Genomic DNA, 22,887 nt, shown 5'->3' with positions numbered 1-22,887 from the left:
GTCCAGATCAGCATACCCGTGCAATGTGTCCAATCTTTCCGCATTGCCTGCATGCTTTGTCCTTGAACCAGCAGTCCCTCTGGTTATGGGTGGATCGGCCGCAGCGATAACATCTTTCGAAACCCAGTGTCATTTCATGGGTGCCGAAGTCCTGTGTCTTTTGTTGTATCTCTGCAGCTCCTCTTGCTGCTGCTTCGTATGATACAGCCATACTGAAAGCTTTGTCCAATGTTAAATCTTTTTCAGAAAGCAGCCTTTTTTGTGTTCCTTCACTTAAGAGACTGCAGACGAATTTCACAGAATCACAGAATCACAGAAACCCCACAGTGCAGATAGAGGCCATTTCGGCCCATCAAGCCTGCACCGACACATATCCCACCCGATCCCTGTAACCCCTACACCAACACATATCCCACCCTATCCCTGTAACCCCACGTATTTAACCCCCCTAACACTAAGGGTCAATTTATCATAGCCAATCAACCTAACCTGCACATCTTTGGACTGTGGGAGGAAACCGGAGCACCCGGAGAAAACCCACGCAAACACGGGGAGAATGTGCAAACTCCACACAGACAGTCGCCCGAGGTCGGATTCGAACCCGGGTCTCTGGCGCTGTGAGGCAACAGTGCTAACCACTATGCCACCGTGCTGCCCTCGAAGATAATCTGCTAGTCCTGCCCCGAATTGGCAGTACAGGTAGACTATCCTTTATCCGAAAACCTCGGGACCAGCCGTGTTTCGGTTTTCGGAAAATTTCGGAATTTGGAAGGTGGGTCGGCGGGGGTCCGCGGGGGGGGTCGGCGGGGGTCCGCGGGGGGGTCCGCAGTCGTGGCTTGTCCGTCGCTGCTAGCCTAGAATGCAATGAAGTTCCGCATTTCCACCAACAGGTCGTCGTGCTCGGTCGGAACAGGGGCCGGCACCGCCGCGGGCTCAGAGCTCTCGTTGCTTTCGAGCCTTTGGAAGAGTGTCGGCGGGGGGTCGTGCGCACGACTTACGCTGACCCTCTGCTCAGCGTAAGTCCGCGGGGGTCCGCGGGGGTCGGGGTCGGCGGGGGGGTCCGCGGGGGGTCGTGCGCACGACTTACGCTGACCCTCTGCTCAGCGTAAGTCGTGCGCCACTCTGGTCATGTCGTGCGCACGACTTACGCTGACCGAAAAAACCTTTGGTTTTTAGAGGGTTTCGGTTTTCGGAAGTTCGGATAAAGAGTAGTCTACCTGTACTTTGATAGCTTTCTTAATTCGGTTAGGTAATCAGCGTTACTTTCATTCTTGTGTTGATTTCTCTTGAAGAATTTGAATCGTTCCGCTATCAGCAGCGGTGTTGGGTTTAAGTGCTCCTGCAGGGTATCAACAATTTCTTTAAAATTCTTGTCCTTTGGTTTGGCTGGAGTGATTAAATTTTGTAACAGCCCGTATGCCTTTGCGCCCATTAGGTTCAGCAGTACTGAAGCTTTTTTCTCATCTTCTATTCCATTTGCAGTGCAATATACCTCTACTCTTTCCACGTATGTGGTCCAATCCTCTATTTCGCTATCAAAAGCATCAATATTGCCAGACTTAGGCATTTCAGAAAAGATATGGCGCTTCCCGCGCTTTTCTTTCTTTTCTGCAGCAAAGATATGGCGCTTCCCGCGCTTTCCCGCCGCTGCTGCCGATGACAACGCTTTTTCCCGCGGTTTCCGTTCTTTTTTTTATTTATTTATTTACAGTTGGAGACTCGTTACCGCCGGACTTTCTCTCCAGGTCTGAACGCTGACCTGCTTGCAGCGCCGGCCGTCTCCCGAGTGCTCCCTCCCAGTCCGTTATTGCTTGCCTCCGATTTCGCTGCCTGTCTCAGCTGTAGAGCTAGTCGCTGGAGCCCCAGCCTGACGCCCAGGAAGGATTAGCGCAGTAACTGCCACCAGCTTGGCCAGCTGGTGAAACCACAGCTTCTCTCACTTTCTTGAGTCTTCTGGACGCCCGAGGAATCGATGTCCTTGAGGTGCTGCCGAATTGCAGGTAAATCCGTTTCCACTTCGTCGCCACTGTAGTGTCCGTGTGTTGATAAAGACACTGAAGACAGGAGTTGGTTCATAGGTGTTTACTAAGCAAAGTCTGGGGGGGGTTCTAACGGATATACACAATATACAGGCTTATATAGCCCGAGTGGCCATTACCGGTATTACAGCACACCTGGGGCTCTTAAAGGCACATACACTACAGTCTTACTACAGTTATACAGGGCCTTGGTGAGACCGCACCTGGAGTACTGTGTGCAGTTTTGGTCTCCTTACCTAAGAAAGGATGTACTTGCCATAGAGGGAGTGCAGCGAAGGTTCACCAGACTGATTCCTGGGATGGTGGGACTGTCGTATGAGGAGAGATTGGGTCGACTCGGCCTGTATTCACTAGAGTTTAGAAGAATGAGAGAGGATCTCATTGAAACGTTTAAAATTCTGACAGGGCTAGACAGACTGGAGGATGTTTCCCCTGGCTGGGGTTCTAGAATGAGGGGTCACAGTCTCAGGATACGGGGTAGGACATTTAGGACTGAGATGAGGAGAAATTTCTTCACTCAGAGGGTGGTGAACCTGTGGAATTCTCTACCACAGCAGGCTGTGGAGGCCAAGTCACTCAATATATTTAAGAAGGAGATAGATAGATTTCTAGACACAAAAGGCATCAAGGGGTATGGGGAGAGAGCGGGACTATGATATTGAGATAGAGGATCAGCCATGATCGCATTGAATGGCGGAGCAGGCTCGAAGGGCCGAATGGCCTACTCCTGCTCCTATTTTTCTATGTTTCTATGCAACGTAATAATGACTAGATAATCTGGGGTTTTTTTCGTTGATATTGGCCAGGACACTGGGGATAATTCCCCTAATCTTCGAAATAGTGCCCTGGGATCATTTACGTCCACCCGAGAGAGCAGACGAGGCGTCGGTTTAACGTCTCATCTGAAAGACGGCACCTCTGACAGTGCTGCACTCCCTCAGCACTGCACTGGACTGTCAGCCTGGATTTTTGCTCTCAAGTCTCTGGAGTGGAACTTGAACCCACAACCTCTGACTCGAGGTGATGGTGCATTTATTCACCGCCCTTCACGACCCCAGGATGCCCAGGATTTTGAATTGCTGTCGCTGTTGTAATGTAGGGAAAGGCACCAGCCAATTTATACTCGGGGACACTCCATTATTCCTTCCCCTGGCTTCCCTCAGAATCCTCGGATGGAAACCATCATGTCCCTGGGATTTGTTCCCCCTCCGTTTGAGGAACATCTTCAGTCCTGTATCTTGTAGCTTTTAAAAGCTCTTTAGAATCATCATCTTCATCTTAGGCAGTCCCTCGGAACCGAGGATGACTTGCTTCCACATTAAAAATGTGTTTGCAGGTGACTGATTAGTCCAATGCGGGACCTACAGTCTCTGTCACAGGTGGGGCAGACGGTGGTTGAAGGGGCGGGTGGGTGGGGTGCTTGGGTTGACGTGCGCTGCCTGCGCTTGGCTTCCGCTTGCTCCCGGCGAAGAGACTCGAGGTGTTCGGCGCCTTCCCGGATCCTTCTCCACTTTGTATGGTCTTGGGCCAGGGATTCCCAGGTGTCGGTGGGGATGTTGCACTTTTTCAAGGAGGCTTTGAGGGTGTCCTTGAAGCGTTTCCTCTGCCCACCTGGGGCTCTCTTGCCGTGTCGGAGCTCCGAGTAGAGCGCTTGTTTTGGGAGTCTCGTATCGGGCATGCGGACAATGTGACCCGTCCATCGGAGCTGATTGAGCGTGGTCAGAGCTTCGATGCTGGGGATGTTGGTCTGAGCAAGAACACTGACGTTGGTGCGCCTATCCTGCCAATGGATTTACAGGATCCTGCGGAGGCAGCATTGGTGGTACCTCTCCAGTGCTTTGAGGTGCCTGCTGTACATGGTCCATGTCTCTGAGGCATACAGCAGGGCAGGTATCACTGCTGCCCTGTAGACCATGAGCTTAGTGCCGGGTTTGAGGTCCTGGTCTTCAAACACTCTCTCCCTCAGGCGACCGAAGGCTGCACTGGCACACTGAAGGCGGTGTTGGACTTCGTCGTCGACGTCTGCCCTTGTTGACAGTAGGCTCCCGAGGTATGGAAAGTGGTCCACGTTGTCCAAGGCCTTGTCGTGGATTTTGATAATCGGGGGGCAGCACTGTGTGGCGGGGGCAGGTTGGTAGAGGACCTTTGTCTTACGGATGTTTAGTGTAAGGCCCATGCTCTCGTATGCTTCGGTGAAGGTGTTTAGAATAATTTGCCCGTGACTACACTATTGTGGAGTATTTTAAACCAACACTCGACACAAGGTTTTAGATCGATAGTCAAGTTGTCTTTATTACACCGGTGGGGAAACAGTCTGCTCTGTCTTAGCCAGACCTTTCCAAATTGGTACAGCAAACACTACATTTTTATACATTACAATACACATGTCAAAATTCATTCCTGCCACCCGATTGGACCTTGGCCCGCATGCATCTTCACTGATTGGTTGCCTATGCCGCGTTACATTAAAGTACCGCCTTTATTATCGGCCGTTATCCCACAAGCTGTTGCTGCACCTCTGACCTTTGCTTATGCCAAATGGGTCTCATCAACATTGTACTTCTGACTCATTGTCCTCCTTTCCTGCCTCTCTCGGCCTCTTTCATTGTTTTACTTTCCTGCCAGAACAGAACTTACATCCTCTTAGGTCTCTTATGGTTTCCACATCCGACTATGTTATCAACTTAGAAAAAGCTTACTACTGCAAAATATGGTCTTTATTACACCATTCAGTGAAACTGTCCCTTTCTAATTCCCCAAGATTCCTTTGCAACACTATGTATTGTTTCACCATCTTACTTAAATCCTCTTTCATTTCTTGCAGATCCTCTTGCAGGTGGGGTATTGGGGCCTCGACCGGATCTTCATAATTAACCAACTCATCCTTTAGACTATCTGGCGCATTTAGTTTTATCTCCTCCCTTGAATGTACATACACCACTCTGGTGTGTCCAATTGTCACAGGGATCTTTGGCGTAAAGCAGAAGTTGGGCATTGTGATTGCACATACAAGGTTACTATATTGGTACTCAGTCTCTGTGGTGGCTATACAATACTCCCCATCGCCTCTATATCCCGAGCGGTTGTGATGGTGATCAACATGTGATAATTCCAACACACACCCCTCTGTCTTATTATACCCCCACTCATCCTTAGGGCCTTCTCCTACCGGATGTGGGCATATCGTAAGCGTGCCTTTCCCGTGGCATCCGTTTTAGGGAGACTCCTCTCATAGTACCATTCTTCCTGATGGCATAGGTATCAATTGGATAGTATTGGAGGTATGTCTCACCCCTCACTATGCCTATGTTTGTTACCTGGTACTGTGGGTATGGAGTCGTGTCTAGTCCCACCACTGGTATCAGGAGCACCATGCCCATCATTGCTGTCACTTCTGCTTTACATTTTTGTATCACTGGATATACTCTGGTCATCCCTTTGAGGGTACAAGCACTCAGAGGGCCTGGATTCTGGCTCAGGCCATAGAGCTGTGTGCTGTTAATCCAGTCTGGCACCTCGCCTCGCTGTATCTGTGCCAGATTGTGTTTTAACTGTCCGGTGATCCATAGGCATGACACAAGCCTCTCCCTACCCCGTCTTTTGCCTGTTCCTCATCTCTATGGTTTAGTTTGTTGATAATGCTGGCATGGTCCTCTATAACCTTGATTCCCTCGAGTAATTTCCTTATCGTATGTCCTCCCAACTCTGATCCTTGTCGAACCAAACCTGTTTCCTTCTCTAAAATCTGTTGTATTACCCTTTGTAGTCGTTCCACACTACTTTGGACTCCTTGTATATCTAGGGCATTAATGAATGATGTCCCCGTGTTTATTCCCGTGATTATATCTGTTCCTAAGCTCCACTTAATCCTTTGGTGGAATGCAGCATGTCCCCTAAAACTAGTAGCCCCTGTCACATCAGCAGCTTGGTTAATTACATTCTTCATCATATATGCATACAATTCTCTAGTTTTAGTAAACCTTTCACAATATCCTGGCCATTGTAACATGGTTAAGTTCATTAGCACCGGTACAATTTCGTGTCTCCCGTTACCATACAATTGTTCTCCCTCGGTAAATAATACTAGTCCATTCATGGGTCCAGGTTTCATATCTGGACATTGTAGCATCCTCGGTTCGCTTGAAACATAGAAGATAGGAGCAGGAGTAGGCCATTCGGCCCCTCGAGCCTGCTCTGTCATTCAATGCGATCATGGCTGATCATCCAATTTCAGTGCCTGGTCCCTGCTTTCTCCCCATACCCCTTGATCCCTTTAGCCTTGAGAAATATATCCAACTCCTTCCTAAATATATTTAATGAATTGGCCTCTACTGCCTTCTGTGGCAGAGAATTCCACAGGTTCACCACTCTCTGGTTGAAGAAATTCCTCCTCATCTCTGTCCTAAATGGCCTACCCCTTATCCTTAGACTGTGACCCCTAGTTCTGGACACCCTGACCATCGGGAACATCCTTCCTGCATCTAGTCTGTCCAGTCCTGTCAGAATTTTATAAGTTTCAATGAGATCCCCTCTCATTCTTCTAAACTCCAGCGAGTACAAGCCCAATCGTCCCAATCTCTCCTCATACGTCATTCCTGCCATCCCAGGTATCAGCCTGGTGAATCTTCGCTGAACTCCTTCCATGGCAAGAACATCCTTCCTCAGGTAAGGCGACGAGAACTGCACACAATACTCAAGGTGTGGTCTCACCAAGGCCCTGTACAACTGCAGCAAGACATCCTTGATCCTGTACTCAAACCCTCTCGCTACGAAGGTCAACATACCATTTGCCGCCTTAACCGCCTGCTGCACCTGCATGCTTACCTTCAGCGACTGGTGCACAAGGACACCCAGGTCTCGTTGCACTTCCCCTTCACCCAATCTATTGCCATTCAGATAATAATCTGCCTTCCTGTTTTTGACACCTAAGTGGATAACCTCACATTTATCCACGTTATATTGCATCTGCCATGATTTTGCCCAATCACCCAACCTGTCCAAATCATCCTGGAGTTTCTCGGCATCCTCTTCACAGCACACATGCCCACCCAGCTTTGTGTCGTCTGCAAATTTGGAGATATTACATCTAGTTCCCTTCTCTAGATCATTAATATATATTGTGAATAGCTGGGGTCCAAGGACCGATCCCTGCGATACCCCACTAGTCACTGCCTGCCACTCGGAAAAAGACCCATTTATTCCAACTCTTTGCTTTCTGTCTGCCAACCAGTTCGCTATCCAAGTCAATACCTTGCCCCCAATCCCATGTGCCTTAACTTTACATGCTAATCTCTTATGCGGGACCTTATCGAAAGCCTTCTGAAAGTCCAAATACACCACATCCACTGGTGCTCCCTTATCTATTTTACCAGTTGCATCCTCAAAAAATTCCAATAGATTAGTCAAGCACGATTTACCTTTTGTAAATCCATGTTGTCACTGTTTTCCAAGTGCTCTGCTATTACATCTTTTATAATGGACTCTAGCATTTTCCACACTAATGTAATTCTCCATTTTCTCTCTACCACCTTTTTTGAAGAGTGGGGTAACATTAACTACCCTCCAAACCATGGGTACTGTTCCAGATTCCATCGAATGTTGGAAGATGATCAGCAATGCATCTACTATTTCTAGGGCCACTTCCTTAAGTACCCTAGGATGTAGATTATCAAGCCCTGGGGATTTATCGGCCTTCAATCCCATCAATTTCCTTAACACCATTTCCCAACAAATACTGATTTCTTTCAGTTCCTCCCTTTCATCAGACCCTATGTTCCCCAACATCTCTGGGAGGTTATTTGTGTCCTCCTTTGTGAAGACAGAACCAAAATATGTATTTAATTGGTCTGCCATTTCTTTGTTCCCCATTATAAATTCCCCTGATTCTGATTGCAAAGGACCTACGCTTGACTTCACCAATCTTTTTCTCTTCACATATCTATAAAAGCTTTTACAGTCAGTTTTCATGTTCCCTGCAAGCTTACTCTCATATTCAATTTTCCCCTTCTTAATGAATCCCTTTGTCCTCCTTTGTTGAATCCTAAACTGCTCCCAATCCTCAGGTTTACTGCTTTTTCTGGCCAATTTATTTGTCCTCTCCTTGGATCTTATGCTATCCCTAATTTCCCTTGTTAGCCACGGTTGAGTCACCTTTTTTGTTTTATTTTTATGCCAAACTGGGATGAACAAATTCTGTAGTTCATCCATGCGGTATTTGAATGTTTGCCATTGCCTATCCACCGTCAACCCTTTGAGTGACATTCCCCAATCAATCCTACCCAACTCGCGCCTCAGACCATTGTCATTTCCTTTATTTAAATTCAGGACCCTAGTCTCTGAGTCAACTGCTTCATTCTCCATCTTAATGAAGAATTCTATCATATTATGATGGCTCCGACCCAAGGGGCCTCATACAACAAGATTGCTAATTAATCCTTTCTCGTTACATAATACGTAGTGTATGATGGCCTGATCTCTGGTTGGTTGCTCGACATATTGGTCCAGGAATTCCTTCTCCACAGTATTGTTACCAATTTGGTTAGCCCAATCTATATGTAGATTGAAGTCACCCATGATGACTGCTGTGCCCTTATTGCACGCTTCTCTAATTTCCCTTTTAATGCCATCCCCAACCTCCACATTACTGTTTGGAGGTCTATATACCACTCCCACTAACGTTTTCTGCCCCTTGGTATTTCTCGGTTCTACCCATACAGATTCCACATCATCAGAGCTAATATCCTTCTTTACAATTGTGTTAATCCCTTCTTTAACCAGCAATGCTACCCCACCTCCCTTTCCTTTTTGCCTATCTTTCCTGAATATTGAATACCCCTGGATGTTGAGTTCCCAGCCTTGGCTACCCTGGAGCCATGTTTCCGTAATCCCAATCAAATCATATTAGTTTAGCTCAATTTGCGGAGCTAATTCATCCACCTTCTTACGAATGCTCCTCGCATTAAGACACAAGGCCTTCCGGCTTTTTTTTTTTTAACACTCTTAGACCTACTAGAATTACTATTTACTGTGGCCATGTTGGTTTAAACCGTTGATTTCTCTGACTGCCGCTTTTGTTTTTCTCCTTCCTATCTTTTGCTTTTATCCTTGGTTCCCTTTCCTCTGTCCCCCTGCTCAGGTTCCCAAACCCCTGCCATTTTAGTTTCAACCCTCCCCCAGAGCACTGGCAAGCACTCCCCCTAGGACATCGGTCCTGGCCCTGCCCAGGTGTAAACCGTCTGGTTTGAACAGCTTCCAGTGTCCCAGGAATTGGAATTCCTCCCCCTGGCACCATTCCTCTAGCTACGTATTCATCTGAAATATCCTTCTATTTCTACTCTGACTAGCATGTGGCACTGGTAGCAATCCTGAGATTATTACCTTTGAGGTCCTATTTTGTAATTTATCTCCATCTCCCTATATTCAGCTTTTAGGACCTCATCCCATTTTTTACCTATATCGTTGGTACCTATATGCACCACGACAACTGGCTGTTCACCCTCCCCTTCCAAAATGTTCTGCAGCCGCTCTGAGACATCCTTGATCCTTGCACCAGGGAGGCAACACACCATCCTGGAGTCTCGTTTGCAGCCGCAGAAACGCCTACCTATTCCCCTTACAATAGAATCCCCTATTACTATAGCTCTACCCCTCTTTTTCCTCCCGTCCTGTGCAGCAGAGCCACCCCTGGTGCCAGGAAGCTGGCTGCTGCTGCCTTCCTCTGATAAGTCATCCCCCCCAGCAGTACTCGAGGTGGTGTATCTGTTTGAGGGGGGAATGTCCACAGGGGACCCCTGCACTACCTGCGTGCGCCTAGTACTCTGTCTGTTGGTCACCCCTTCCCTTTCTGCCTGTCCAACCTTTGCCTGCGGTGTGACCAACTGCTTAAACGTGTTATCCACGACTTCCTCAGCATCGCGAATGGTCCAGTATGTATCCAATCGCAGCTCTAGCGCCGCAATGTGGTCTGCCAGTAACTGCAACTGGACACACTTCCTGCACACATAGTTGTCAGGGACACAGGAAGTGTCCCTGAGTTCCCACATAGCGCAGGAGGAGCATGCCACAGGGCCGGGCTCTCCTGTCATGACTTACCCTTTAATTAATTGAAATTAAATTAAATCAAATCCCACCAATTACACTACAGTTAAATGATATATTTAACGGCCCTGGTTTACCAACAGTCCCCGCTACACCACAGAGACTTTAGAAACTATAAACCATAGAGTTTAAGTTTAAAAAGAGAGAAATACTCACCAACCAATCACTTACCTGCCTTCTGGTGACGTCACACTTCGATGACTTTTTACTTCTCTCCCTCTCTGAGTTCGGAGATTAGTATGCTCTGGGGCCTACCTGGGCTCTGGGGCCTACCTGGTCTCTGGGGCCTCTTTATATCACCGTTTCTCCGAGATTCCCACCGCAGCTCCAGGGCCCACCTAGTCTCTGGGGCCTCTTTATATCACCACTCCGCCGAGATTCCTGCCGCCGCCCTGAGGCCTACCTGGATTCTGGGGCCTCTTTATATCACCGCAAGTCCAAGATTCCTGCCGCTGCTCTCGCCGCTCTGGGGCCTACCTGGTCTCTGGGGCCTTTTTATATCACCTCTCCTCCGAGATTCCCGCCGCCGCTCTAGGGCCTACCTGGTCTCTGGGGCCTCTTTATATCACCACAAGTCCGAGATTCCCGCTGCTGCTGCCGCTCTGAGGCCTACCTGGTCTCTGGGGCCTCTTTATATCACCGCAAGTCCGAGAGTCCTGCCGCCGCTTTGGGGCCTACCTGGTCTCTGGGGCCTCTTTATATCACCGCTCTTCCGAGATTCCCGCCGCCGCTCTGAGGCCTACCTGGTCTCTGGGGCCTCTTTATATCACCGCAAGTCCGAGAGTCCTGCCGCCGCTCTGGGGCTTACCTGGTCTCTGGGGCCTCTTTATATCACCGCTCTTCCGAGATTCCCGCCGCCGCTCTGGGGCCTACCTGGTCTCTGGGGCCTCTTTATATCACCGCTCCTCCGAGATTCCCGCCGCCACTCTGAGGCCTACCTGGTCTCTGGGGCCTCTTTATATCACCGCTCTTCCGAGATTCCCGCCGCCGCTCTGGGGCCTACCTGGTCTCTGGGGCCTCTTTATATCACCGCTCCTCCGAGATTCCCGCCGCCACTCTGAGGCCTACCTGGTCTCTGGGGCCTCTTTATATCACCGCAAGTCCGAGAGTCCCGCCGCCACTCAGGCCTACCTGGTCTCTGGGGCCTCTTTATATCACCGCAAGTCCGAGAGTCCCGCCGCCACTCTGAGGCCTACCTGGTCTCTGGGGCCTCTTTATATCACCGCTCCGCCGAGATTCCTGCCGCCTGAGGCCTACCTGGTCTCTGGGGCCTCTTTATATCACCGCAAGTCCGAGATTCCCGCCGCCGCTCTGAGGGCTACCTGGTCTCTTGTCTCTTCTTTCTGTGTATTGGGAGCCGTTGATGAGACTCCGAATGTGATTGTTCCATTAAAACATGGTGCTTCTTCATCATGTACTTGTCATGTAATGTGGGATGTCCCTTTGCTTATTTCGTGTCCCAGCAGTAATCCCACCTTCATGGTGAAGTTTCCCTGTAAATTAAGCAGAAGCCTGGTCGTCACCAGAGGTTAGTTTATCTCCGGTGTTTATTCCATTGTTCCTGTGGGATTTAAGATCAGATGGGTTATTGTTGTACCGTTTTAATTGGGCCCAATGTTTCCATCTACCCTTTCCCCTCATATCTATACATGCACACGTATCGCTGGTCATGATAACCTCAAATGGTCCGGTCCATCTTGGTGAGAATCCCGATCTCTCTGGCAATATTTTAACAAATACCTGCTCGCCCACCTTGAGTAGGGGCTCCGAGGCCCCCTGCTTTTGTGTATTTTTATCTCTGATGTCTTGTTGTTCTTTAACTTCTTGTTTGAGCTCCTTCAATTGATTATCCAATGTTTGTACATATTTCCTAATTTTATCTTTTAAGGGTCCTAGTCCCTCGCTACCAGATGCTACTCCTTCCGGCAGACACACTGCTCGTCCAGTCCTGAGTTCATATGATGTCAGTCTGGTCACCCCATGATCCTTTTTCCATATTCCATCTCTACCTTTGGCTGCGCCTCTCTTTGTCCACTGCTCCTGCTCCTCCATTTCGGTCTCCTCTTTGATTCTTTTAATGTCACTTCCTCTGCTGTTATTCTACCTGCTGCTCTTGCCGCCTGATCAGCTAGCATATTTCCTTTTTGTTGCTTGCTCACTATCTTGCGGTGTGCCTTTATTTTAATCACTGCTACCTCTTCTGCTCCTTTTACCGCTTCTACTAGGTCTCTCACTACCTCCTCATGCTGTATTTGTCCTCCTCTGGAGGTTCCATATCCTCTCCTATTCCCCGCTATCATATAATCATGCACTACCCCAAACGCATACCCACTATCTGTGTATATATTTACTCGTTTTCCCTTTGCCAATTTCAATGCTTCCGTGAGAGCCACTAGTTCTGCTACCTGCGCTGAGGTTCCTCCTTCAAGCCCTCCCTTTGTGACTGTTTCTCCGTTCTCGGATACTACTGCCAAACCGTGTGTGGCTCCCCATTTATATATCGGCGAGATCCGTCTACATAAAAGGTGTTTTCGGGATTTTCAAGGGGCGATTCTGATACGGTTCCTCTGACCTCTTCGATTACTAACTGACACTCGTGTGCCTCACCCTCTGATAGCATTCCCTCTGCGGGGTTGACTCTATGTTCCCTTATAATCTAGACTGATCTGTCTTTCGGTATCAATACTGCTTCCCAAGCTGCCCTCCTTCTGTCTGATACAGCCTTCATTTTGCCTGTGTTTAGCAGGTCCACATTGTGTTTTGTGTGTGTAATATCAGCTGTCCTGACATAGTGACGGGCTCACATATCCGCACCGCCCGTGCGGCGCAGTCGAGGGCCGCCACGCGTCTCACCATTCCTTTAGCCACGGGGGTTTGTTGGGTGGAGTAATAGGCAATTGGCCTCATATCTCCCCCGTACTCTTGAGTGACTACAGCATTATAGAAGTTCCCGTCTATACTGTAGTATATATGGAATGGTTTGACTATATTTGGCAATTCTAGTGCGGGTGCAGACGTCAGGGCTGCTTTTAATTTTGCATAAGCCTCGTCCTGCTCCGATTCCCATTCTATCTTATCAGTGGTGGGTCTCCCCCTTTAACTAACCATTGAATTGGCTCTGCTTTCCCTGCAAAGTCTGATATAAAATTCCTGCAGTAGTTAAACAGTCCCAACACTTTCCTCACTCCCCGGACGGTCACTGGCCTTGGCATGTCTTTTATGGCTGCCTTTCGTTCCTGCGGGAGTGCCTTATACCCCTGGCTCATTTCGTGCCCCAGATACTTTACTTTGGACAGTCCGACCTGTGCCTTTTTGGGGTTCAATTTACAGCCAGCTTTCTGAAGTGTCCGGAGGGTGTCTAGTAATGCTCCCATGTATCCTTTGGCATCCTCTGATGCAATCATTATGTCATCGACATATTGGAGTAGGGCGCTCTGGTACTTTGATAGGTCTAACCCGTCTAAGGCTTGACTCAGTACACGGTGGAATATATTTGGACTGTTGTGGAACCCCTGCGGGACCCTGGTCCATGTATACTGTCTATCCCCGCACAGGTTCAAATCCTGTTTGTGACGCCAATTGTTGTGGAGTATTTTAAACCAACACTCGACACAATGTTTTAGATCGATAGTCAAGTTGTTTTATTGCACCGGTGGAGAAACAGTCTGCTCTGTCTTAGCCAGACCTTTCCAAATTGCCACAGCAAACACTACATTTTTATACATTACAGTACACATGGTCATCTCATGCACAATTCATTGCTGCCACCCGATTGGATCCCAGCCCGCATGCATCTTCACTGATTGGTTGCCTATGCCGCGTTACATTAAAGTACCGCCTTTATTATCGGAAAAGTATATGTCCGTTATCCCACAAGCTGTTGTTGCACCTATGACCTCTGTTTATGCCAGATGGGGTCTCATCAACATTGTACTTCTGACTCATTGTCCTCCTTTCCTGCCTCTCTAGGCCTCTTTTACTTCCAACTCATTGTTTTACTTTCCTGCCAGAACAGAACTTGCATCCTCTCGGCCTCTTATGGTTCCATGTCCGGCTATGTTATCTCAACTGCCAATTTAGCAACTTAGAAAAATCTTATTACTGCAAAGACCTATTAGATTATTGTCTTTATTACACCATTCAGTGAAACTGCCAGCGATGTCAGTTTAACTCTTTCCCCACTGCAACACTCCTCCTCCCTGATTGCAATGTCTACATCGTCCCTCTCTTTTGTGAAAACAGGCGCAAAGTATTCATTAAGAACCATATTCATGTCTTCCGCTTCCACACACAGGTTACCTTTATAGTCCCGAATAGGCTCCACTTGTTTTCCTTGCCAATATTTTTTCATGCCCTCTCTTTGCTTTTCTTCTTCGAAATAGTGCCATAGGATCTTTGACATCCACTTGAGAGAGCAGACGGGGCCTCGGTTTAACGTCTGCTCCAAAAATCGCCACCTCTGACAGTGCCGCACTCCCTCAGCACTGCACTGGAGCGTCAGCCTAGATTTTTGTGCTCAAGTCTCTGGAGTGGGACTTGAACCCACAACTTTCTGACTGAGGCGAGAGTGCTACCAACTGAGCCACTGGCTGACACTAAAGAACAAGCAGTTCTGACGACAGGTCATCGACCTGAAACGTTAACACTGTTTCTCTCTCCACAGATGCTGCCTGACCTGCTGAGTATTTCCAGCATTTTCTGTTTTTATTAAAGAAACGAGGGAGTGATTGCTGACAGGAAGAATGTTGAGTCGTCCTGTGCATGCGCACCTCCCTGGCAGCTGAGGCGAAACACCGACTCGCCCCCACCTGAGCCGCGCACGCGTACCAGATGTTGCGGCTCCGCATGCGCGCCCGGTGTTCCAACCACAGGGTTTTGTGTGCTGAGCATGCCCGTTGCGGACCGATCGGGACGGGCGATTGTGGAGCAGGGGGGAGAGCGCGGGGGCCATGAGCACATGCGCGGGACTCAGAGTCAACAGAGCGCTTTCTGCAGCGCGGGGGCTTGTGGGTATTACAGCCGCCATTACTGCTGATCCTTTCAACCAACCTGTGCAGCAGCTGGGGCCTGAAAATCAGCTTCACTGCCCCTAGGGTCGGAAAGGGGAAAATTAAACAACAGTTTGCCTCTGATCCTTTTCTGATCTCAATTTACAGGGTTATAGAAGTGGAGCAGTTACAGGCGGGAAGCTCAGACCAAACATCACGTCAAGCTCTGACAGAGTCACTCGATTCATCAGGACCTGAATATCATCGGCCTTTGCACATGGAAGGAGAAAGCAGCAATCACAGCGATGACAAACCGCACACGTGTTCAGTGTGTGGGCGCGGATTCAGCCGATCGCCTGACCTGGCGAGACACATGCGCCGTCACACCGGGGAGAAACCGGGTAAAGGTGGGGACGGCGGGAAGGGATTCAGTTCCCCGTCTGCATTGGAAGTTCAACGGCACAGTCGCTCCAGGGACAGTCCGTTCACCTGCTCCGTGTGTGGAAAGGGATTTGTTTATTCATCCCACCTGCAAACACACCAGCGAGTTCACAGTGATGAGAGACCATTTCAGTGTTCTGACTGTGGGAAGAGCTTTAAAAGCCCTGGGGATCTGAAGGGACACCAGCTTGTTCACACTGATGAGAGGCCATTTAACTGTCCTGACTGTGGGAAGAGCTTTAAAAGCCCCGGGGAACTGAAGGGACACCAGCGAGTTCACACTGATGAGAGACCCTTTAAATGTTCTGACTGTGGGAAGAGTTTTAAAAGCCTCGGGCATCTGAAGGGACACCAGCTTGTTGACACTGATGAGAGGCCATTTAACTGTCCTGACTGTGGGAAGAGCTTTAAAAGCTCCGGGAATCTGAAGGGACACCAGCTTGTTCACACTGATGAGAGGCCATTTAACTGTTCTCACTGTGGGAAGAGCTTTAAAAGCCCCTGGGAACTCAAGCAACACCAGCGAGTTCACACTGGGGAGAGACCGTTCACCTGCTTCGTGTGTGGGAAGGGATTCGCTCGGTCCACCAACCTGCTGACACATCAGCGCCTCCACACTGGGGAGAGGATATTCATCTGCTCCGTGTGTGGGAAGGGATTCACTGATTCATTCACCCTGCAGGCACATCAGCGAGTTCACACTGATGAGAGACCCTTTAAATGTTCTGACTGTGGGAAGAGCTTTAAAAGCTCCGGGGATCTGAAGGGACACCAGCGAGTTCACACTAACGAGAGACCCTTTAAATGTTCTGACTGTGGGAAGAGTTTTAAAAGCTCCGGGGATCAGAAAAAACACTGGCTCCTCCACACTGGGGAGAGGCCTTTCACCTGCTCCGAATGTGGGAAGGGATTTGCTCGGTCCTCCAACCTGCTGGTACACCAGCGAGTTCACACTGGGGAGAGACCGTTCACCTGCTCCATGTGTGGGAAGGGATTCAATCAGTCATCCCACCTGCTGACACATCAGCGAGTTCACACTGACGAGAGAACCCCTTTAAATGTTCTGACTGGGAAGAGATTTAAAAGCTCCCAGGAGCTGAAGAGACACCAGCTCCTCCACACTGGTGAGAGGGCGTTCACCCGTTCCATGTGTGGGAAGGGATTCATTGAGTCATCCACCCTCCTGTCACACTAGCTTGCTCACACTGACGAGAGACCCTTTCAGTGTTCTGACTGTGGGAAGAGCTTTAAAAGCTCTAAGAACCTTAAGAGTCACCAGCGTGTTCACACTGATCATCGAATCTAACAGCACAGATGGAGGTGATTCGGCCCATCGTGTCTGCTGGCTTTTTGAAAGAGCTGTCCAATTTAGTCCCAAACCCCAGCGTTATCCCCAGAACTCTGCAAACTAGTCCCCTTCAAGTACATGTCCAATTACTGTTTGAAACTTCCTGTGGAACCTGATTCCAGCATCCTTTAAGATGGTGCGTTCCAGATCTGAACAACCCTCTGTGTGAAAACAATTCTCCTCATTTCCCTCTAGTCCTTTTAGCATCTATTTTAAATCTGTGACCTTTGGTTACCAACCCACTTGCCAGAGCAAACAGTTTCTCCCTACTTGCTCGATCAAAACCCCTCATCATTTTGAACACCTCTATTAGGTCTCCTCTTAACTGTCTCTGCTCTAAGGGGAACAATCCCAGCTTCTCCAATCTTTCCACATAACTGAAGTCCCTCATCCCTGGTACCATCCTGGTCAACCTCCTCTGTACCCTCTCCAAGGCCTTGACATCCTTCCTAAAGTGTGGTGCCCAGAACTGTACACAAGACTCCAGCTGAGGCCAAAACCCTGCAGCTGTACAAAACCCTGGTTAGACCACACCTGGAGTACTGTGAGCAGTTCTGGGCACCACACCTTAGGAAGGATATATTGGCCTTGGAGGGAGTGCAGCGTAGGTTTACCAGAATGATACCCGGACTTCAAGGGTTAAGTTACGGGGAGAGATTACGCAAATTAGGGGTGTATTCCCTAGAATTTAGAAGGTTAAGGGGTGATCTGATCGAAGTTTTCAGGATATTAAGGGGAACAGATAGGGTAGATAGAGAGAAACTATTTCCGCTGGTTGGGGATTCTAGGACTGGGGGCATAGTCTAAAAATTAGAGCCAGACCTTTCAGGAGTGAAATTAGGAAACACTTCTACACACAAAGGGTGGTAGAAGTTTGGAACTCTCTTCCGCAAACGGCAATTGATGCGAGATCAATTGTTAATTTTAAATCTGAGATTGATAGGTTTTTGTTACCCAAAGGTGTTAAGGGATATGGGCCAAAGGCGGGTGTATGGAGTTAGATCACAGATCAGCCATGATCTCATTGAATGGCGGAACAGGCTCGAGGGGCTGAATGGCCTCCTGTCCTATGTTCCTAACTAGTGATTTGTAAAGGTTTAGTGTAACTTCCTTGTGTTTGTATTCAATGGCCCTATTTACAAAGCCAAGTATTCCATACGCTTTCTGAACCGCCTCACCAACTTGCCGCGGCACTTTCAAAGATTTGTGAATATGGACCCCCAGGCCCCTCTGCTCTTGCACCCTCTCAAAATAGTCCCATTTAGATTATACGGCCTCTCCCTGTTGTTTCTCCCAAAGTGCATCACTTAAGAACATAAGAACATAAGAAATAGGAGCAGGAGTAGGCCAATCGGCCCCTCGAGCCTGCTCCGCCATTCAATAAGATCATGGCTGATCTGATCCTAACCGCCAATCCACTATGACAGGACTATCTCCTGAATCTAACAGCATTAGACACACGAAAACAGGAGCAGGATCAGGCTACACGGCCCCTGGGCCCGCTCCGCTACCCACAGGGCCATGACCTATCCGAACCTAGACTCATGTCCAAATTCCTGCCCGCTCCCCGTAACCCTTAATTCCCTTTTCTACTAGGAAACTGTCTATTTCTGTTTTAAATTTATGTAATGATGTAGCTTCGACAGCTTTTTGGGGCAGCATATTCCATGGACCTACCACCCTCTGAGTGAAGTAGTTCCTCCTCATCTCAGTTTTGAAAGAGCAGCCCCTTATTCTAAGACGATGCCCCCTAGTTCTAGTTTCACCCATCATCTGGAACATCCTCCCTGCATCCACCCGATCCAACCCCTTCATAATCTTATATGTTTCAATAAGATCGCCTCTCATTCTTCTGAACTCCAATGAGTAGAGTCCCAATCTACTCAACCTCTCTTCATATGTCCATCCCCTCATCCCCGGGATTAATCGAGTGAACCTTCTTTGTACTGACTCGAGAGCAAGTATGTCCTTTCTTAAGTATGGACACCAAAACTGTATGCAGTATTCCAGGTGCGGTCTCACCAATACCTTGTACAACTGAAGCAATACCTCCCTATTTTTATATTCTATCCCCCTAGCAATGAAAGCCAACATTCCATTAGCCTTCTTAATCACTTGCTGCACCTGCATACTAACCTTTTGAGTTTCGTGCACCAGGACCCCCAGATCCCTTTGTACTTCAGTACTTTCAAGTTTCTTGCCATTAAGATAATAACTTGCTCTACGATTTTTCCTGCCAAAGTGCATAACCTCACACTTTCCAGTATTGTATTCCATCTGCCAAATCTCTGCCCACTTACTTAGCCTGTCTATGTCCCCTTGCAGGTTTTTTATGTCGTCCTCCTCACTCACTACTTTCCCTCCCATCTTAGTATCATCTGCAAACTTTGATGTGTTACACTCGGTCCCCTCCTCCAAATCGTTAATATAGATTGTAAAGAGTTGGGGACCCAGCACTGACCCCTGCGGAACACCACTGGTTACTGATTGCCAGTCTGAATATGAACCATTTATCCCAACTCTCTGCCTTCTGTTAGATAGCCAATCCTCTATCCATGCCAGAATATTACCCCCAATCCCGTGATTTTTTTATCTTAAGCAATAATCTTTTGTGTGGCACCTTGTCAAATGCCTTTTGGAAGTCTAAATACACTACGTCCACTGGTTCACCTTTATCCACCCTATATGTTACTTCCTCAAAGAACTCCAGCAAATTTGTCAAACATGACTTCCCCTTCATAAAACCATGCTGACTTTGTCTTATTAAATTATGATTATCCAAATGTCCTGTTACTGTCTCCTTAATAATGGACTCCAAAATTTTACCTACCACAGATGTTAGGCTAACCGGTCTATAGTTTCCAGCCTTCTGTCTACTGCCCTTTTTAAATAAGGGTGTTACATTAGCAGTTTTCCAGTCTGCCGGGACCTTTGCTGAGTCCAGGGAGTTTTGGAAGATTATTACCAATGCATCCACAATCCCTACCGCCACTTCCCTCAAAACCCTGGGATGTAAGCCATCAGGTCCAGGTGATTTATCCGCCTTGAGTCCCATTATTTTACCAAGTACTACTTCCTTAGTGATTTTAATCGTATTTAGCTCCTCCCCCCCCCCCCCCCGCCCTATAGCCCCCTGCTTGTCAAGTGTTGGGATATTCTTGGTGTCCTCTACTGTAAAGACTGATACAAAATATTCATTCAGTGTATTTCACACCATTAATTTCCCGGTCTCATCCTCTAAGGGACCAACATTTACTTTAGCCACCCTTTTTCTTTTTATATAACTATAAAGACTCTTACTATCTGTCTTTATATTTTTTGCTAATTTACTTTCATAATCTATCTTCCCTTTCTTAATCTTTTTGTTATTTTTTGCTGTCTTTTAAAGTTTTCCCAATCCTCTATCCTCCCACTAGATTTGGCTACCTTATATGCCCTTGTTTTTAGTCGAATACTATCCTTAATTTCTTTACTTAGCCACGGATGGCTGTCTTTACTTTAACACCCTTTTTTTCTCAGTGGAATATACTTTTTTTGGAATTTGTAAAATAACTCCTTAAATGTACACCACTGATCATGTATCGTCTTATCCTTTAACCTATTTTCCCAATCCACTTTACTCAATTCCGCTCTCATACCTTCATAGTCTCCTTTATTCAAGCTTAGCACGCTTGTTTGAGATACAGCCTCCTCACCCTCTAACTGAATATGGAATTCAACCATGTTATGGTCACTCATTCCAAGGGGATCCTTTACTAGGACATTTTTAATTAATCCTGTCTCGTTACACAGGACCAGATCTAAGGTTGCTTGCCCCCTGGTTGGTTCAGTTACATACTGCTCAAGAAACCCATCCCTAATACACTCAATGAACTCATCCTCAAGGCAGCCCTGCCCAATTTGATTCGTCCAATTTATATGATAGTTAAAATCCCCCATAATTATAGATGTTCCCTTATTACAAGCCTCAACTATTTCCTGATTGATACTCCGTCCAACCGAGTTGCGACTGTTCGGAGGCCTATATACTACACCCACTAGTGTTTTTTTCCCCTTATTATTCCTTATCTCCACCCAAACTGTTTCATTATCCTGATCCTTTGACCCAATATCATTTCTCTGTATTACAGTGATTCCTTCCTTTATTAACATAGCCACCCCACCTCCCCTTCCTTCCTGCCTGTCCTTCCTGATTGTTAAATAACCTGGTATGTTTAATTCCCAGGCATTGTCACCCTGCAGCCATGTTTCTGTAATGGCCACAAGATCATACCCATATGTAGCTATTTGTGCCTTTAACTCGTCTATTTTGTTACGAATGCTACGTGCATTCAGATAGAGAACTTTCAAATATGTTTTGTGACACTTCGTTCCTGCTATTGCCCTTTTTATTACTTTACCTTTTACTCCACACCTTCTACCCCTTCCTGACACGCTCTGGTTTTTAATTTCCCCACTGCTACCTAAGTCTTTGACCTTCTCTGTTGTCATTTTTATTATTTGCTCTCTAGGAACCTCCCCCCCACTAGTTAGTTTAAAGTCCTCTCTACAGCCCTAGTTATATGATCCGCCAGGACTCTAGTCCCAGCACTGGCCAAGTGAAGCCCGTCCCAACGGAACAGCTCCCTCCTGTCCCAGTACTGGTGCCAGTGTCCCAGGAAGCAAAACCCATTTCTCCCACACCAGTCTTTGAGCCACGCATTTAACTTCACACTTATCCTTATTTAATTTCATCTGCCTTGTGTCTGCTCATTTCACAGTCTGTCTCTGTCCTCCTGAAGTCTGCTACTACTATGCTCACTATTTACAATGTTGCTAAGTTTTGTATCATCCGTAAACTTCGAACTTGTCCACCTATACCCAAGTCCAGGTCAGTTATATATTACAAGAAAAGCAATGGTCCTAATCCCGACCCCTGGGGGAACCCACTGCATACTTCCCTCTAGTCAGAATAACATCCCTCAGCACTGCTCACTGTCTCCTCTCCCTTAGCCAATTATATACCCAAATTACCATCAGCCCTTTAATTCCCTGTGCTTCTATTTTCCGAGAAAGTCTCTTATGTGGTACTTTATCAAATGCCTTTTGAAAGTCGATATATACAACATCTACTGCACTACATTCATCAACCCTCTGTTACTTCATCAAAGAACTCAATCAGGTTAGTCAAACATGATTTACCTTTAACAAATCCATACTGGCTGCCCCTTATTAACCCATGCTTCTCCAAGTGAGAATTAATTTTGTCCTTGACAATGGTCTCTAGTCGTTCTCCCATCACTGACATTAGACTGATTGGCCTGCAGTTACCAGGTTTATCCCTCTCCCCTTTTTTAAACAGGGTGTAACATTTGCAATCCTCCAGTCTTCTGGTATCACGCCCATATATCTGAGGGAGATTGAAAGATTGTGGTCGGAGCTTCTGCTATCTCCACCCTAGCTTCCCTCAGCAATCTAGGATGCATCCATCTGGACCGGGTGACTTGTTAACTTTGAGTGATGACAACCTATTTAGCACCTCCTTTCTATCCATTTTTATCCAATTTCTCTACTCCCCCCTCCTCTACTGCGACATTAACTTCATCCTCTTTTGTGGAGTCAGATGCTAAGTACTCATTCAGTACCTTAACCACGCCCTCTGCCTCCGTATGATGAGCTCCTATCTGGTCCCTAATCGGCCCCACTATTCCTTTAACTATCCTTTTACTTTTCATATGTTTATAGAAGATTTTTGGGTTCCCTTTTATGTTACCCGCTAATCTTTTCTCATATTGTCTCTTTGCCCTTATATCCTGTTTCAATTTCCCCCGCACTCTCTGTATTCTCCTGGTTTTTGACTGTATTCTGTACCTGACATTTGTCGTAAACCTCCTTTTTCTGTTTTATTCTAACCTCGATGTCCTTTGTCATCGGGAGCTCGAGCTTTGGATGGCCCATCTTTCCTCCTATGGGAATATGTTTGGTTTGTACCCGA

At 47.4% G+C, this 22,887-nt stretch overlaps 1 protein-coding gene and 1 pseudogene across 2 annotated transcripts in view; one reads left to right on the top strand and one right to left on the bottom strand.

Annotated features, from left to right (window-relative positions):
- The window catches only part of LOC147119195 (uncharacterized), a 28,062-nt gene extending 9,564 nt beyond the window's left edge, over nt 1–18,498 (top strand). Inside the window, exon 2 of the mRNA XM_085984889.1 lies at nt 15,293–18,498. Coding sequence (XP_085841015.1) covers nt 15,402–16,760 — 1,359 coding nt within the window. The 5' untranslated portion in view covers nt 15,293–15,401 and the 3' untranslated portion in view covers nt 16,761–18,498. The remainder of the gene's footprint in view (nt 1–15,292) is intronic.
- LOC147119194 (uncharacterized) overlaps nt 1–22,887 on the bottom strand; it is a 71,539-nt pseudogene that overhangs the window by 36,356 nt on the left and 12,296 nt on the right. The gene's annotated exons all lie outside the window — the stretch shown is intronic.

Source organism: Somniosus microcephalus, chromosome 4 (genome assembly GCF_052327205.1).
Source record: "Somniosus microcephalus isolate GS21.2 chromosome 4, FLI_Smic_1.0, whole genome shotgun sequence".
NCBI classification, from domain to species: Eukaryota; Metazoa; Chordata; class Chondrichthyes; order Squaliformes; family Somniosidae; genus Somniosus; species Somniosus microcephalus.
The sequence above is the reverse complement of the archived record's forward strand: the minus strand, read 5'-3'. Positions and strand labels throughout refer to the sequence as shown.